At 44.7% G+C, this 17,906-nt stretch overlaps 1 protein-coding gene across 1 annotated transcript in view; it reads right to left on the reverse strand.

The window, feature by feature from the left end:
- The window catches only part of Adamts16 (ADAM metallopeptidase with thrombospondin type 1 motif 16), a 99,946-nt gene that overhangs the window by 78,211 nt on the left and 3,829 nt on the right, over nt 1-17,906 (reverse strand). Inside the window, exon 3 of the mRNA XM_042695198.1 lies at nt 15,550-15,875. Within this exon, the coding sequence (XP_042551132.1) occupies nt 15,550-15,875 (326 nt within the window). The remainder of the gene's footprint in view (nt 1-15,549; nt 15,876-17,906) is intronic.

Consider the following 17,906-nt stretch of genomic DNA (forward strand, 5'->3'; position numbering starts at 1 on the left):
TAGGAGAGACAGGCATTTGGACTTCAATATAGTTTTACTGTAACTCTCCTCCTTTATCTTTTCAATAGCATGGTAAGAGGCATCAGTATTCTACTCAATCTAGATCTCCTAAGAGATGTTTCAGAAACACTAGACAATTGCAGCTTTCATGAAGGCCAAACTCTGCTTTGGATCCTCTTGGATCTTCAGAATCACACACAAAGCAAACCAAGACAGATCCATCACTTTCCGGCCATATCTGCTCCAAACCACAGTCAGCCTGTTGCATGACTGTGCGTGATGTTTTGAAAATCAGATCCAGCCAAAGGCAAAGAAGTTAAATAAGCCAAAACACTCCTCCTTCCCCAGGGGATCTTGGATCTGATTCTCTTCCCTCCTTTTACACCTGGCAAACACACGGGGCCTTTACAACCCTTCAAGACGACAGGACTGATGTTCCTGTCACAAGAAACCCTACTGTCCTAAACCCCAACAAACCCAAGGTTCTTGGTTTCCACGATTTGCTCAGCACTGCACTCAGTTTCTGGACACTTTCCAATTACTGATCTATGCACTCAAGGCCTACCATTTGACCCTTGACACCGGACAATCTCTCATAAACTGTATCTTGTTCGTTAGGGTATTATTCACATCACCAAAATATAGCCAAGACTTGGTTTTTCACAAACCCTCAGTTCCTACCACAGAGACACTGAGCCACATCTGCAGCACCCAAGGACCAAGAAGGGGAAACAGAGCAGTCTGGGAGAAGAAGAGCCAGCATGAGCAGAGTCAGCGTGGGCTGACTGGCAGCGGGAACGAGCAGACCGCACGCTCTGGGTCCCGAGATGTCCAACGAGCCTGGCTTCGAGCATCACTCAAACAAATCCCTTTCAGTTGTTGAGCTTTATCAGGCCAAACGCAGCCAGTGTAACCAAGTTTCATGTTTCATGGACACCCAGTGACGTCCCTGAGAAGAGCGTGCTACACAGCGGGCCCTGGCTCCGCTTCCCAGAGCCTGTTCCCCGCTCCCCGCTCGCCCCTCCACCCCTCCCACGACTCCATCTTCCTGCCCCAGACACACACTCTCCCCAGTCTTCCTTATCTTTCACGTTGGATGGCACCGTAAGAACTCGCTTGTTGCCATGAGGATGTTAGTGGTGAGCAAATGTGAGACCCAGGCCTGTGGCAAATGGAGAGATCATGTGCTGGGCCCCAAGGCAAAGATGGCTCCAGTCTTGACTCTGCCTTTCTTTGGTGGGGAGATCTTTCTTGTGTGTGTGTGTGTGTGTGTGTTTGCAATTCTGTGCATATGCCCTTGTCCTCAGACCCAATTACTTTATGTTTGTATAGACAAATCTACAATCATTTTACTAGGCAACTTTCCACATTCAGCTTGCATGCTTGAAATGCCTCAAAGATAATGAGAAGAGGAAAAGGTAAAGACCAAAGGGCAGAGAGGAAGGTCATGCATGCAGCCTACAAGAAGAGAGAGGCCACAGCCCTTGCTGTGGGTTGGGAAATGAGCGAGAGACCCAGGGTGGATGTCAGAGTCACAGAAGACAGAACAGCTGTGGCCTGTGACGTCCCGGCGGCTGCCGGCTGCTGGACAAGGCTGGCCGTGGCCTGTGACGTCCCAGCAGCTGCTGCCAGCCACTGGACAAGGCTGGCCGTGGCCTGTGACGTCCCGGCGGCTGCCGGCCGCTGGACAAGGCTGGCTCTGGAGGACACTGCAAGGCAGGTGCTTCCCATCAGAGGCCACGGGTTCCGGTGCCGTCACCGCCACCTACAGGATAGGGCTGGAATCACACATACTTCCCTGCAGGCATCTGCTCCGTCCAGTGTGCATCTCCTCTGGCTGAGACTCACTTCCTGCTTGAGGCGGCTCTGGTGGTGAGCTCACGGAGCTGCTGCCTGGCTCACCTGTCAGCTGTTTGCTCTGTGAACTCTGTCCCTGGACACCACTGTGGTGTCTGCATCTCTCTCGAGCCAGGTCTGGGATGGGCATCTCACTTTTCTGTAGATCTCGCTAAGCCTGACTTGCTGGTCACCTCTGCCACTGTCTCTGCCCCATGTCATCATCTGATCTTGCTGATCGCCCCTGTCCCATGTTGTCAACTCAGCCCGTGACACAGATGAGCACCTGTTTTCTGGTGACGTATTGGTGACCATGAAAAGCAATGCCAAACATGACTACTGCCTGTTATGTTCATGGACAGAGACTAAGACCGTGGATCCCCAAACACAGAGCAGCTCAGAGCCGAACCCGGCATTTTATAGGAATTGTGTTGCACATGTAAACTTCTAGGTGGTTACTTTACACCATGGTTACTACGGATACCAAATTTGACCATTTGTAAATTCTAGGCTCAGGTATACATATGACTACATATGCTCTCAGACACATCAGACTCCCGAGGGGCTTACAAAAGCTATGGCAGATTCTATTTCCAGGTGATAGACTCACACTGTAATCTTCCAACAAGGTGGCAAAGCATATTCAAAATGTTCTCTGGTAGGCTGTCCCACCACAAGTTTCAATGCAAAACTTACTACGTAGAGATTATCTTTCCTCTAGAAATAAAATATTGATGAACTTTCAGAAGTTTAGAGACTATGCTTGATTCATTTTGTATCAAAACTCTTCTTATAACATCAATACAATTAAACGTAGTAGTAACTATGTAATAAACTTTCCAGAAAAAAAATGAAAAATGTATCCAGCTGGTGGTGGCTCATGCCTATAATCCTAGCAACTCAGGAGACTGAGATTTGAAGATTACAGTTTGAAACCAGCCAGGGCAAGAAACTCATCACAGAAAAAGCCAGAAGTGGCTCTGCTGCTCAAGTGGTGGAGTGCTGACCCTGAACAAAAAGGAGCTCAGAGACAGCACCCAAGCCCAGAGTTTGAGTCACAGGACCAGCAAATACATAAATTAAAATAAATAAATAAATAAATATGCCATATGAGCACACACATACATATATATGTATGTGTGTATATGTATGTAGGTATATATTGTGTGTATATATACATATACTATATATATACCCACATACACACATATACTCAGTGGTGTCTCTACTTATAAACCGTGCATGTTCCAGTCTGGAGCTACTCGCATTGTACCACTGACCCCGACTTCAGTGGCCATGGTCCTTCATACAGTAATGCAGGAGGAAGTACAGTTACTCCACGACCACGAAGCATGGGAGCTGGGCCTTTTCCAACTGATGAGACATTATTACTGGGGCAGACAGATTTCAAAAATTATGGTAAAGATTTTTCTTTAATCAAACTGATTTGGGAGTTGGAGAAATGGATGGGCAGGTCGAAGGGAAAGGCAAGGGGAAAAATGCCTTTGGTACGGCTGGTTCTCTGTCTTCTCTGGGTAGTCACGAGGCCCAGATGAGCCACCAGTCCGGATTCAAGTCAAAGCCTGAAGATACCTGTGATAGAAACCTCAGAAGCTGTGCATCAGAGGCCGCCCTTCTGAGCAAGGCATGGACTTTGAGACCTATCCATGTGAACACAAGAGTGCAAAGAATGTGGAAGTAAAGGTGAATTCAGACTCGGGATTTAGGTTTAGACTTTTAACCCATCACAAAAGAAAGTCTCCAACCAGGATCCAACTAAACACAATGGCAGTGGAGCAGATTCCTCAGACACAACTCTGTCTCCATCCCTATTTTGCTGAATACAAGAACGAGGTCACGGTTGCAGGAAGGGCTCTGTGAATTCATCCCATGTGCACCACCTAGAATGGAGCGGCCACGCTTTTGACAGGGCTGAATTTGAAATCGAGATCAAACAAAAATAACCTCTAGGAATTTTCCAAATTGAGTCAAATTTAGAGTACGTGAGAAAAAGGTGAAATCTGAACTGTGAATAATCACCAGAGAAGAGGTTTGATCCAAGAACCGTACAATGTAATACAAGGTCAGAAGGTATTTGACACGCTTGTCCGTGACGTTGACACGCTTGTCTATGACGTTGGATAGAATACTTGTTCCCTTCTGATTTTATTGCAGTGTATTAATTCCATGTCTGTGCACATTGCAATATAGATAGTTAACTTGTGGATGTTGGGCTACCACCCAATAATGCAATTGTTAAGACATAGGCTTTTGAGATGGTTTCCCATGTGAGATTAGCGAATGGTTCTCAATGTTTTACACTTGGGATTGGAGTCACATCTGTGACCAAATGGTCACAAAGTCATGCTCCCTGTCACACGAAGGTACATGGCCATCATAGCACATGCTGTCCATGGTGTGACCAGAGCTGGATTCCCCGGTTCTCAGCTACTGCAGACATCCGTGAGACACCCATTCATGGAAGGGAGGCTAGAGGACTTTTTCTTTGTTGGATTATAAGTTTTCAGTCAATGCAAGGAATACTTACACTCATTTAAACAAATGTAAACTTTTTAGTGTTCTAGAAAGCACATTAGACTCAAAACGCAGAGAAAATGATTGTCGTCTTAAGCTCTGCACCTTGGTCTCCGCTATGCTTGGACTTAAGATACACATCTATTTCAAATCCATGAGCACGAGCATCGTAAAATTGTTCATGAACTGCAGGGCTCCTGTGCTGCCTCCGGGAGAAGATATCACACGTGGGCCTAGGTTTTGTGTTTCCCCCTCATGGAAGGGTTGATAGCAGGAAACTTCAAAGCATGGGGGTGGGGGGTGAGAGGGCTTCATTAAGTCCACAGGTGATTTCCCAATGGCCAATGGACAGGGGAAAGAAGACGTGACGGAGACAGGGGTAGGAAGCATTATTGGCAAATGATCTAAAAAAGTTCTAATTGGCAAACATCAGATTATATTATATTATTATGTTATAAATTGAGAATCATGACACTGAGTGGTATAAAAAAGGCTGTATAATTGGCTTTTTTATGGACTAGATATTGACTTGCTTCCTCACATGACAAACTGACTTGACAGAGTCCTTACATGTTTAAACATTTCAAGTTCCGAGTGCCAAGTCCTCCGCACACGCTTGTGTACTGAAACTAGAAATAGGACTGTGCTGCAGCGTATGTGAGCTTCTCTTTTGGCTATTGCTCCACAATCCATCACTCTTTATTTTATTACCCAGTGATGGCCTGCACAGGGAATAGTCCAAACTCCCCTGCTTCAGCTAGATAATCTCTGCAAATAAAAACAGAGTTTATGGCTCCTTTGGCAGCTGCAGTGGGAATACAGAGCCCAAATGTGAGCTGTTCTGGGCACTCTCCTCATTTATGACTCCTTGTTAAGTGCAAAACGATCTCCCAGGTGTTCAAAATAGACAACTTTCTTCCAAAAGCACGGACAAAGCAATGGTTCTATAATTTGCACAAACAATGGCTTATGTTTTAAGTAGCTGGATTGAATGATATGCCTTTCTATCATGTTATTTGTTTCCAATAAATCCCTACAATGCGCCTGGTGCAAATAAAATATATTCTAATCTTACTCTGTCTCATCTGCGCGCTTTCTCTGAAGGTCAGGAAAATGTCGCCTCTGGTCTAACTCCAAACCCACTTGTGGTACAAAGCACGTGCTGACTTTCCAAGTTGGTTTTATCTGTATTATAGGGTTTAGAAATGCGTGAGGGAGAGTTAGGAGAACAAACTGTTACACAGCTCCTACTGTGCACAGAACCTCGTGCTATGGGCTTTCATATGTGCAGTCTAACACAATCCTCCTGCAATGCGCCAAGGTCCAAGTGCATCACAAACTGTGGAAACAAAAGCTCAGAGTGCTGGGCCAAGGGGCTGCTCAGAGACATCAGCACTAATCCAGACCTACGGGACCAGGGTCTCCCAAGCTCCTTCCCACTTTGTGTCACAGGAAGCTCTTCCCTTCTGCTTCCTGCCTGAGGGTTGGCCAATGCGCTCTCCTTCACTTGCCCAGAGCTCACTGGGTTCAGTTCATTTTTTTTTTTCTCAGAATAAGTCAAGCAGTCCTTAAATTATAGGTGCTATAAACTTCTTATGTCTTTCGGTGGTTGTTGAGGTAATTTTTTTTTGGGGGGGGGTCCAGTTGTGGGGCCTGAACTCTGGGCCTGGGCGCTGTCCCTCAGCTCTTCAGCTCAAGGCTGGCACTCTACCACTTGAGCCACAGCGCCACTTCCAACTTTTTCTGCTTATGTGGTGCTAAGGAATCGAACCCAGGGCCTCAGGCATGCAAGGCAAGCGCTCTACCACTGAGCCACCTTCCCAGCCCAATTTTTATTGATTAAAGTAAATCACTAATTTATTTTATAAATAAATGTGTTAAGAATAAAATAATTCACTAATTTCTTACTCTAATTTTACCTGTTTTGGTCCACATTTCTACTGTGTTAAGGGTGGACAAGTAACAATTCAGAGAGAAAAAAAACTGGAGTAACTGAAAATACCGTGTCATGACCTAGTGAAATGTCACACAATCTCGATGTCATCTTAAACTTCAGGTGACCAACTATTTTATCATCCATATAACATTCACAAGTAAACAGCATGGCATTTTTAGTTCTGCCACAGATGAGCTGAATATTTGTTTCAAACTTGTTCAAATTTGATATAATGACTGCCATGACTTACTTTATTTTATTTTTTGCCAGGCCTGGGGCTTGAACTCAGGGTCCAGGCACTGTCCTGGAGTTCTCTATGCTCAAGGCTAGCACTCTACCATTGAGCAACAGTACCACTTCTGGATTTTTCTGAATAGTTTATTGGAGATAATAGTCTCATGGATTTTTCTGCTCAGGCTGGCTTTGAACCACAATCCTCAGATCTCAGCCTCCCAAGTAATTATGATTACAGGTATGAGTCATTGGTACCCGGCTAGCTATGCCTTATTATACCTCCTTGTTGCACATTAATTATTGAGGTAAAAATATAAATTCAAACTATTCAGTGTTGCATTTAAAACTTTTTCCACTTACAATTTCCTGAAATAATCTAAAATAAAATAAAACCATAGTACCCAATTGCTACTGATTTAAAATGCTGTGATTAAAAAAAAAATAATGTTTTTAAAACACATGCCATTTTTCCTAAAAAAATATTTAAAACAAACTCTTGAGTAGTAAAATTTATGTACAAAAAGTGGCAAAGGATGATAGGTATTACTATACAATGGAATCAAATTCAAAAAACAAAGCACATGCCTACAAACACCAGAGACACAACAGAAAACTAACCCCAGCCATTAGTTTTGAGTTCACTTTTGGGGTCAAGGCACTTGAGATCTGTCCCATGGGGGAGACCCGCTCTGTCTGCAATACTGAGGACTGGGCCTCCCAAAGCATAGTCATTCACTTTGATTCGGAGTCTGGCCTGGGACCAGTAGATAAGGATGTCCTAATTTTGCTGCAGCAATAGCTTAGAGGGTCTGGCCACACAGACAGAGTGAACACACACACACACACACACACACACACACACACACAGAGTTTGTAAGCCAAGTCCCCAAGCTCCAATTTATTTCTATATGTGGTTTAAAAACAACAACAACAAAACAGAACATTTAGGCCTACTGAGGAAGCTGCACTCCTTCTAAGAAAACTATGCAGGAGGCTTAATTTACACCAGATGAATGGAAGAGTAGGAAAAACACCCTGCCGTGGAGAATTTTACTGAGGTCTTTGCTGTATGTCAGAAATAATTGCAAGAGTGTGAACTAGAAATAAAGGAAGAAAAGTTCAGACATACCTGCTCTACTCTATTTACATAGTAGGTAATTAGGTGATGTAATGATTAAAACAATACCATCAACAACGAAATCTCACCAACTCAGAACTCCAAACAGTCCACCTACATTATACTTTATGGACCTGGTATTGATCTAACCAATCCATTTCTGCTTTTTTACCTGCTTTCCATTCACCCCTTCCATCAGTCCACAAAGTAGGAGCCAAAGATCAGATCTAAGAAGGTAGAAGAGTCACTCCTTCCTGTGTATTCCCTGTGGGCTTCCTGTAGTTCCTTACTTCCTATCTGCTTCTTCATTTCCTGTCTTTCACTAGGGACTTCCTGTCAGGACCAGACTTGGCAGCGGTGATGTGTTCTGGGATCAGCAGCTGATTCTGGCCTCCTAAGTTCCAATATACCATGTCTCCTTAGTGCCCTGCAGCAAGATTCACTACTTCCATCTCCCATTCTTTTAAGCCTGAGTTGGATAATACTGTCCTCTTTGGTAATTACCTGAGTAAATAACATAAATAACAGAGAATCCTGTCGTCTTTGACAAGTATGTTAATAATCACAACTGGAGGAGACAGATTCCAAAATGTCAGTGTGAGGAGTGGGCAGCACCTCTCCCCAGAAAGACAACGGCTTGACTGCTACAAAAGTCTCACTCACGCACATACGCGTGCACGAGCACACACACACGCACACACTCACACACACACTCACACACATGCACACACTCACACGCACGCACACACACGCACACACTCACTCACACGCACGCACACACTCTCACACACACGCACACACATGCACACACTCACGCACGCACACACTCACACGCACACACACATACACACACGCGCACACACACATGCACGCACGCACACACTCACACACGTGCACACACACACACTCACATGCACACACACACACGCGCACACATGCACACACACATACACACACGCACACACACACGCACACACACGCACACACTCACACATACACACACATGCACACACTCACACAGCAAGCATCTTTGTCCCTTAGGACAGTCTGGGATACAGATCTTTCCCCAGAGCCACTGACTACAGAGACCACATTTTCTCAAGGATTCCTTTCTCTGCAGGTAGAGCCTGGGGATGAAGAACCTTCTGGCTATCCTGGGTTTGGACCTGAATACCATCCAAGAGCAAATGAGACTGGTCTGGCAACAGTCCATAAGACTTCTGTCCTTGGGGGCAGCATCTGCCTGCTGACACGTGGGTGTCAGGAGCATCTATGCTAATGAGAAGGGAGCTTGCCTCCTGTGTGCTCACCTTCGCTATCCCGGGACAGAGCTGCTGCACTTCATAATCTCCACACATATTCCAACATTAAACCCTTCCAGCGGGCTCTCCTTTACAATGTGAAACCATACAGGGCATGTCAGGGAAAACTTGGCTACACAGGAGTTTGAAAACTTTCACCTGATGATTGTCTAAACCTCACCTGGCTTTAGAAGGTAGGTCAAGTCACCCCTCACCTTTAGGTTTCAAGTAGAATAAAACCGCCACATAGTTTGCAGTTCAATGTGTCTAATCAACCAATGCTCTTCGTGATGAATGTTAAACTAATAGGAAAAGCCACAGTCAAGCTCATCTCATAAAACAATAGTTGGATGGACTTCTAGAGATACAATATGTATGTTGCTGTCAATTAAAAACTTTTAACCTTATATTTATTCATAAGTAATTAATAGAAGTTTGCGAGATTATCTATTACCACCACCAGGTAGTTCCCCACAACTGTCTTACACACTACCTAACCACAACCAGCCTTGAGAATAGGCGACCTTGTCAACACCACATTGCATCTGGCTATACCACCACTAGGCCTTCAGGGAGTGAGAGGTTCTTACAGCGCTCCAGTCTCCCTAATTTTCTTATGACGCTCCTCTCTCTCTCCTCCCCATTCTCAATGCTGATTCTTACTTTGCTAATACTGCTCTATTTTTCTGGCTCAAAAACGTTTTGCAGAGTCAGTTGAAAATCTGGCAGTATTTCAGGCAGCTTTCTAGGATTTATTGGGTGCTTCAGACAAGTCTCTCAATGACTGCAGTCTCCAGAGAGTCCTTGGGTCTGGAGATAAACTCAGTGCAATTCAAACCAGTTCCCTGAGCAAACCTCCAACCACGTAGGGGAATTCATAAACAGAATGAAAAATCACAATATTTACCAAATTTTTACATCTTTGAAAATAAGAGAATCATTTGATTTTAAAAAGTAGTATCATATGCATTATCTGAATAAACAGTATACTTAATTCTAGAGGTGTTAAATCTCATGTAAATTTAATGTCAAGAGCAGTTAAACCATTTACTTATTTAGCAAAAATGTTATGAAAAATGAAATGTTTTAGGTAATTCTGTTTTATCCTATGTGATGAAAAAGCATATTATTTTGTTGTATTCTTGTTGTCTTTAAGCAGTTTATAACATGTCAATTATGAGTACAATGCATCTTAATCAGTGTTATCCCTTTCGGCATTTTTTTATTTTAAGCAAACACCATTTGGCAGTATTGACTCGTGGAGTTTCCACAAACAGCTTTATCAAAAGTCCTAGTGATCAAACCATTTTTAGATAAACTACACTAAAAATTAGAGTATTTATCATTTTCCATACAAAATAATTTTTATTTATGTTTTTCCCCAAACAGGTTGAGAAATGCCGATATTACTTATTGTATGTACATTTGAAGTAAATCACTCATTGCAAAAAGAAAAATGGCTCACACCTGTAATCCTAGCTACTCAGGAAGCTGAGATCTAAGGATCACGGTTCAAAGCCAGCCCAGGCAGGAAAGTCTGTGAGACTTTATCTCCAATTAACCACCAGAAAACTGGAAGTGGTACAATGGCACAAGTGGTAGAGCGCTAGCCTTGAGCTGAAGAGCTGAGGGACAGTGGGACAATACCCAGGCCCAGAATTCAAGCCCTAAGGCTGACAAAAAATAAATAAATAAAAGGTCAGTGTGGAACAAAAACCTGTGGATAAAAAAGCAGGCATTGTAAGTAGAGAAACAGATCATCCTGGAAATCCCAGCTGTAGTTCAATGTTAGAAGCTCCTCCGTGGAGATTGGTTGTGGAAACAAAAAACTCAACTACCATGGATGACTTTAAGTGGAACAGAAAGTTGAAAAGTTCACACCCAAGGTCATTGTCAAAAACAGCGAACATCCTGGTTGTGAATAATTTAGAGGTGGAGAAACTCACATTTGTAACACTCGAGCGAGAGCATTATTCTAATTGAAATTAGTCAGACATTGACAAACACTGCATGATCTCTTTCAAGGGCGGACTCTTAAAAATAAATGCATGGAAACCGAATTAGAACACTGACCCTAGAGAGAGGGAAGACTTAAGCAGGCAGGAGTGTGTTAAAGCACCCACACCTAGACTTATATAAGATAAATGAATCTGGATAACTAACAGAGAGCGTGGTGATGACAGTTCATGATCCTGTAGTGTGTACTGGTCGTCTGCTAAGAGGCTATAGTTTAGGGGGTTTTCTCCCTCCTCCCCAACAAACACACAGAGAGAGATACGGTTAGGAAGATGAACAGCATATCTCATTCCCACAGTAACCATTTACTCTGTGTGTCCAAACATGTTACATACTTCATTGTACACTAAAAATTGATTTGAATAGGAAGAAAGAAATTAGACCTTGATGAGAATATCTAATAAGAGCACAATGAAAGAGAAATGATATGAAAGGGTAGAAAAAGTAAGATCTCTAAAGTGAGTATTCTGCCTCAATAGCTTGGTAACAAACTTCAATTGTTACCTGAGAAGTCATTAAGCTCGATTACAAGTTAACAAATAGCATGCCATCTGAGGAGCAAAATAATATAACATGCACAGAGACTCAGAGAAACGTGGACATTGTTAACAACATAAGCAAGGGAGAAAGGAAGAGAAAAGATTAGTGAAGAAATAATGGCTGAATATTTTTTTTCTCAACTGATGAAACATTAAACTGCACTCTCAGAATATTCAATAAAAGAATAAGCATGAACACACCCACCCTGTATCCACCATACTGAAAAAGTTCAAAGAAGAAACTAAGGAGAAAACTGCCCCTTGACCCAGTAATCTCTTGAAATTATCAAGAGAATAATGATATTTTTAAGATGTACAAACCCTAGTGGACTAAACAGTTGTTATCACCAGAAACAATGGAAGCCAGAAGGTTGTAGAATGATATAGTCAAAGAGCTGAGGGGTAAAATAACAAACACACTTTCAACCAATGCAGAAAATCCTCACAGTGATCTCAGATCAAATTAATTATCCTCCCTTCATTGCGGTTACAAAGACTACTTGTAGAATGTCCTGAGAACACCACGTCCAGGGGTAGGAGGAAACTGGTGGGAGCATCACAGGCTGCCCCAGGTCCACCTTGAAACAGTGCGTGATGGTCCCTGAGTGCAACGCTCCTGGTGGACTTCTACCTTGTCACTCATTGGTGGCACCAGCCTTGTATATGCAGTCAAGATGCTCGGCCCTGCCTCCCCCCCCACCCCCACGCAAGGTGGGTAGAGGTATCAGGGTGGAGCCAGGGCTTCCCGGTGCCCACACTGGTCTTGTTTTGCTAGGCTGTAGTAAGACCCCTCTCTTTCTCTCCAGTGCCTCCTTAGGCCCAGATTCAGAAGGATCCAGGGGTACACCGTTCCAAAGATCATTCACTGGGGATATCATTATGGAGAATGTAAAATCTAAAACACAATTCTTATGTCCCCTTTTCTTCTCTTCTTTCTGAATATGTACTACAAATAGATCAATACCATCAACAAACTTCATAGCATGCCACAACCAACTGTTCAGAGGGCTATTAGGAAAATATACCCAAATTCAAAATCTGTGGGTGAGGAGAACAAACCCATACTATTTCTCTGGGAATAGGGTTGTCCAGTTAAACTATATCAGATATTCTATTCATAAAACATACATTTTTGAAGTCGTGTTTTCATCATGTAGAACAGGGAGACAAAGGAGTATTTCTTACAAGGCAGGATCTTTCTCTACAATGTGTTCTCCATTCCACTCCGCCAAAGCGGGTGCATGAGAACAGAATCACTGAGGCCTCACACACCCGACATAAACTCCACAAGTAACCCAGTCTCCACTTGTTTTCAGAGAAAGCTTCTGGAATCCATTCAAGGACGGTTAGGAACTGACTTTTCAAGAATGGACATGAGTAGATGAAGCCAGCTCACCTAAGCAAAGGCATTTTGCTGGCATAGCTGAATGTCTTCTGGGCAGGACATGATGATTTGGCCTGAACAAAAACAGGACACACACTCTGGAAAGGCACGGTGAGCATCCATTCTGCACAAACAAAGCCTAAAACCATCACTGTCCATCAGCAAACAGCTTCTTCCTCATAGGATTCTTGAACATTGTGCGAGCACTATCTCTTAGGTAGGAAGGAACTAGTGGAAACAGCAGAGTTTAGCCCCAGATTTATGATTTACCTCAATCTGCCTCTCTGATCTTGTTTTTTCTGGTTTCTTGCTGGCTGACCACAGGAGGTCTTTTTTCCTACAAAAATCTGATGTCCTAGTATTAGTTTATCTGTGTGTTGGGCAGTTTCCTTGTTAGACATCAAGAGCAGAGCAGAAAGTTCTAGCAAATCCCAACTCCTATCAGGGAGCCAGGTCAATAAAAATGCAACTAGAAACCCTATAAAAATGCTCATCTAAGGGCTGCTGGGTGTGACTCCCGGGAGACACATGTGTTGAGCCTGAAGACCCAGGCCAAGGCTCTGGGTTTGGTCCTTTGCAGCAAAACAAAACAAAAACTCCCACTTGAGAACGGAGATCTACCTAACACTTCAGTCAGAATCTGAATGGGCCCCAAATGACAATGGGCCCAGGAAGGAGCTTTCTTTTAGGGATAACAGATTAACCACAAGTGGAGGGGTAGATAATCGCAAAGAATAACAGACCTTATAGCTGTGGAAGATCCCATTCCTGTTTTTTATCTTTATCACTTTTATGGGTCTGCCTAAAATAGGGACCATTTTATCCTCTCTCAAATGCATTTGATTTGCATGTCTGTATGACAAATTACTCCACTCTCTTACTCTTAAGGCTAGTTGAGGTCAAGCGCCTAATGACGCTCTATAGAGGAAATACCAGGGGAGTTGGAATTTATGTCCTTGGAAGTTTCATGATGAAGGCATAAGAATTTCTATTCCCATGACCATAATATCAGATTCCATTGTTCACTGCCAAGGAAGAGCCCTTTTATGACATCCTTTTTCATTTCTTTGTCTTTCATGTAATTCTACACTCACAACTTTTGCTGTTAACTCCCATCAAGTTCAGACAGAGACAAGCAATCTGGACTTACTGCCAGCCAACTTGGTTGATGGGACAGGTCCCAGGGCAAGCTTCAGCTACCATAGAGTGCCGGGCCTCAGAGTCTCAGAGCTACCACTGTGCCTGGATCATTAAGGTGAATGGGAGAAGCACCTTGCTAAATCTCTGCAGACAAATTCAAGGTTACCAGAGTGGGATGGGATGGGAAAGGCACACCTTCGGCCATCTAGATGACTTGTGTTCCTGTTTTAAGGCATTGCAGAGGAAACCCAAGGAAGAGAGTCTGAAACTTTTGCATGATGGAAATGGAAAGACCTATTTTTTTCCTTGGGAGCACTAAAGAGAAATCAGCCCTATGTCTTCATGCTCACTAAGAGTGCCAAGTAAGCACCACCCTCTGTCTGGTAACTCCTGGTTATGTCCATTCTCAAAGCAAAGCCCCAAAGCCTTGCAGACATGAAAGTAGAAATGAGATCACCTCGTATCAAATTCCTTTAAAAGGCAGAATGTTGCTAACTTAGAGATATTTTATAGGAGTTAGCACATGCATATGCTTAGTTATTTCAGAGAACTGGCTAACCATTTTTCAGCATCTCACACTGCCGCATAACACATGGATTTCTGAGCTGTGGGGATGGGGCACTCTTCCGTCATGAAGAAAGCTATTGTTAGGCAGACTACACAATTTCAAGAGATGAAAATCAGAGTCTAAAAACCTATTTGCTAAACCCTTCACATTTTCAAGACCTGGAAGTGTTTTGACCACATATTTTCGTTCTGCCAAATTGTCTTTTAGTTGTCTGAGATTCGTTTGTTTGAAACAATCTATCTCCTAAGACATTTCCATTACAACATGGAAATCTTTTAAGAAGCACAAAAGGTAATACATTCAGCTTCAGAATTGAGGGAAACAGTCAGAGTCTTAACAGGGCCCCAATGCATCGAAGCCTCAGGCACTGTTTAAATCAGATGTTCAGAAAGCAAGTAGGCACCAATACAGGCAAAGAGCGACAAGGCCAGGATGGCACCAGCACAGGCATAGACCCACAAGGCCAGCATCCCCTTCCCTCTAATCTGTAATCTGTCACCATTATCAGAGCAAGTGACATAAAGTACTCAGAAATCTACAAATAATCCACACGGCCAAGCCACTGACATTTTTCCAGTTCTGATCATGTAAAATAAATTACAAAATCCCCTTATGAAGTGAATCCATTCAGACTGGGCCACAGATTTCAACATACATTTCTCTATCAGCAGTGTTCTTCCACAGTTATTGCAGAACAACAGCTGGCCACATGAGTAGGGCTGGTGAGTGTGGACATTATTTCCAAATGGGCCCGGGGTGGCTGCAGAGCATATTTTTTAAAGTATCACTTGACATTTTTTTTTCCACTTGTTTTTTACGGATCAAAGAAGTGCCCAGCACAGTAACAGAAACACAACTGATAGGATTTAGAGGGCGCTCTCTGCTTTGCTTCTTTCCCCATTGCCACCCATACCTCACCCCGGTGAGGGCTGCCTGTACTCACCAAACCTTGGCAGGTGGAAAGAGCCACCGAGGAATTCCTCTGGTGGCGCAAGGAGCCTTGGTAGAAGCAGAGGTCCTCGGCCCGGAACGCGTGCACGGACGTGGTGCCCTGCCTGCCCAGTGTCTGCACCAGAAATCCAGGAGCCACCAGGCTGCTGGCAGCCTTCAGGTCCAGGTGGAAGTCGTGCCTGGTGCCCTTCAGCCGGAGGTGCAGAGTGTCCCCTCCGTGCCGGTCTGCTGCGCGTCGGCGCCGCTGGTGGTGTGTGATTTCGTGGGACACAAACTCTCCCCTGTGGTCAACCTCGTAAGCAGACACCAGGTCGTACTCTGAAAATGGAGAGCAGGGAGCGTCTGAGTCACCACAGGTCCGGACTCAGGGGTTCTTACATCACAGGGCATGCCTGTCACGCACTCACCGCGGAGTGAGGTAGGCAAAGGCAACACACACCCACTCTGAAAAGGACCATGAGGGTCACAGGGGACTCTTAAACGTGTCCTTTAGGTTTAAGCCACTGCTTTCTACTACCACATTACCAGTCTAGAAAATTCCATGCAACTAAAAGAGAAAATTGATTCCCAACCAAATAAAATGCAAAGCTGAAGTTTTGTGATTAAATTTCACAACGTTCCCCGGAGTCATTGTTACATATAATTATTTTCATAGTTCTGAAATTATAATTCTATCATATGCTTGTTTCTTACACTATGATTTCTCAGAAAACAGGTGAAAAGAATAAAAAGGTGACAGACACTCTTTGTTGTTTGTTTTGTTATTAAATCATTAAGTGGGATGCCCAGGAGACCACGGCAGAATGGCGATAAGGGACAGACATTGGTGTTATGGGAGGAGTGAAATAGTTTCCTTCACCACTAACACTGAAGCTCTTCACAGATACTGGTCTCTATGTGCCTGTCCAGTCCCGGTCAGGAGCGGTGTGGGGGACCAGGAACAGGCCACGGGGTGCTCAGGAGACTGTCAGCAAAGGCATTCATTAGATTTGGGACTGGGTGCGTTGCCTGGAGGCCCCAGTGCTCTTGGTGAAGGGGCCTCAGCAGCACAGGGGTTATGAGCCAGGCAGACAGTCCTACAGAGCAGGCGGAGGTCAGAGGGCACGGATATGGAGTCAGGTGGGCATGACAATGGAGCAGGTGACCAGGTAGCAGGTAGGTGTCAGAGGGTGGGACTATGGGGTCAGAGGGCAGGACCACAGGGCAGGTAGGGGTCACAGGGCCTGACCAGCGCTCTGTCACTAATGCTTCCCTATTCCTCAGAAGCTTTGATGCATATCAAACCTGTGTCAGAGCAGGCTGCCTCACAGGTGTGGACGGTGTGAGCAGGGTGAGGGGAACACCTGTGCCACGAAGCAGGCCTGGCGTCCGCAGGCCGAAACTGAGGCAGCAGGCTCTGTTAGACAAGGCATCAAAGCCGGGGCCGCGCGTCTGAACGGGGAGGGCAAACTCACGTGGCTTAAAGTGTTACTCAGGAACTTGAGAAAGTGTGACAGATGTGCTCAAACTGCACTCTGTGGTAAAGGCAGGTGGATGTAGGAGGCCCGGCAGGCCTGGGGCAGGTGGGAGGGAGGCCCGGCAGGCCTGGGGCAGGTGGGAGGGAGGCCGGGCAGGCCTGGGGCAGTTGGGAGGGAGGCCCGGCAGGCCTGGGGCAGGTGGGAGGGGCTCGGCCTGTCTCCAAGCCGCTCACCAGGAAGAAACGGCCAGTGCGCACCTATCCAGTCTGCGTTCCTTCTCCAAAGCGTGTTCCTTACCATGCGCCCTCTCCTGTCCCCTCTCCTCCCTGCTTTCCGGGCTCTTCTCCTGTCCCCCAAATCTCTCATGCACCAGGGGGATTTCTCCATGCTGCGCCTGTCCCTTACCACCCTTTCTCAGCAGTCGAGCAATGGGAGTCGTTCATGGACTTGTTTCAAACTGTGGCGAATTAGCAAAATTTATTGCACATAAAAAGGGATTACTATCTTTAAAAAGCAAATTGTTTCCCCATGACCTAAGCCACATTCTCATGACCTTTGTTTTGGAAGGACAAATCGTACTTATTCTTTATTTGGGGAGGAGAGCATATAATATTTATCCTGCAAAATCACTACCAATGAATGTCTTTCATACAAACACACAATGTGCTGTTCTATTAAACAATGCGCAGCAAGTTAGCTAGAGAAAATGGCCTGGTTCACTCATGTTTCTGGTGCAAACCTCATCCAAGGCCAGAGTTGTGAGCAATGTGATACTGTGGGGCACAGAGTGGAGAAGAGCCTTGCAGCGCCTGTGGCCGAGGCCACGCTGCCCGCGCAGGACCCTGCAGGCCGGGGGCTTGAGAATGAACGCTGGGCGTGGTGGCGTACAGTA

Source organism: Dipodomys spectabilis, unplaced genomic scaffold, assembly GCF_019054845.1.
Source record: "Dipodomys spectabilis isolate Male_0828 unplaced genomic scaffold, ASM1905484v1 ptg000179l, whole genome shotgun sequence".
NCBI classification, from domain to species: Eukaryota; Metazoa; Chordata; class Mammalia; order Rodentia; family Heteromyidae; genus Dipodomys; species Dipodomys spectabilis.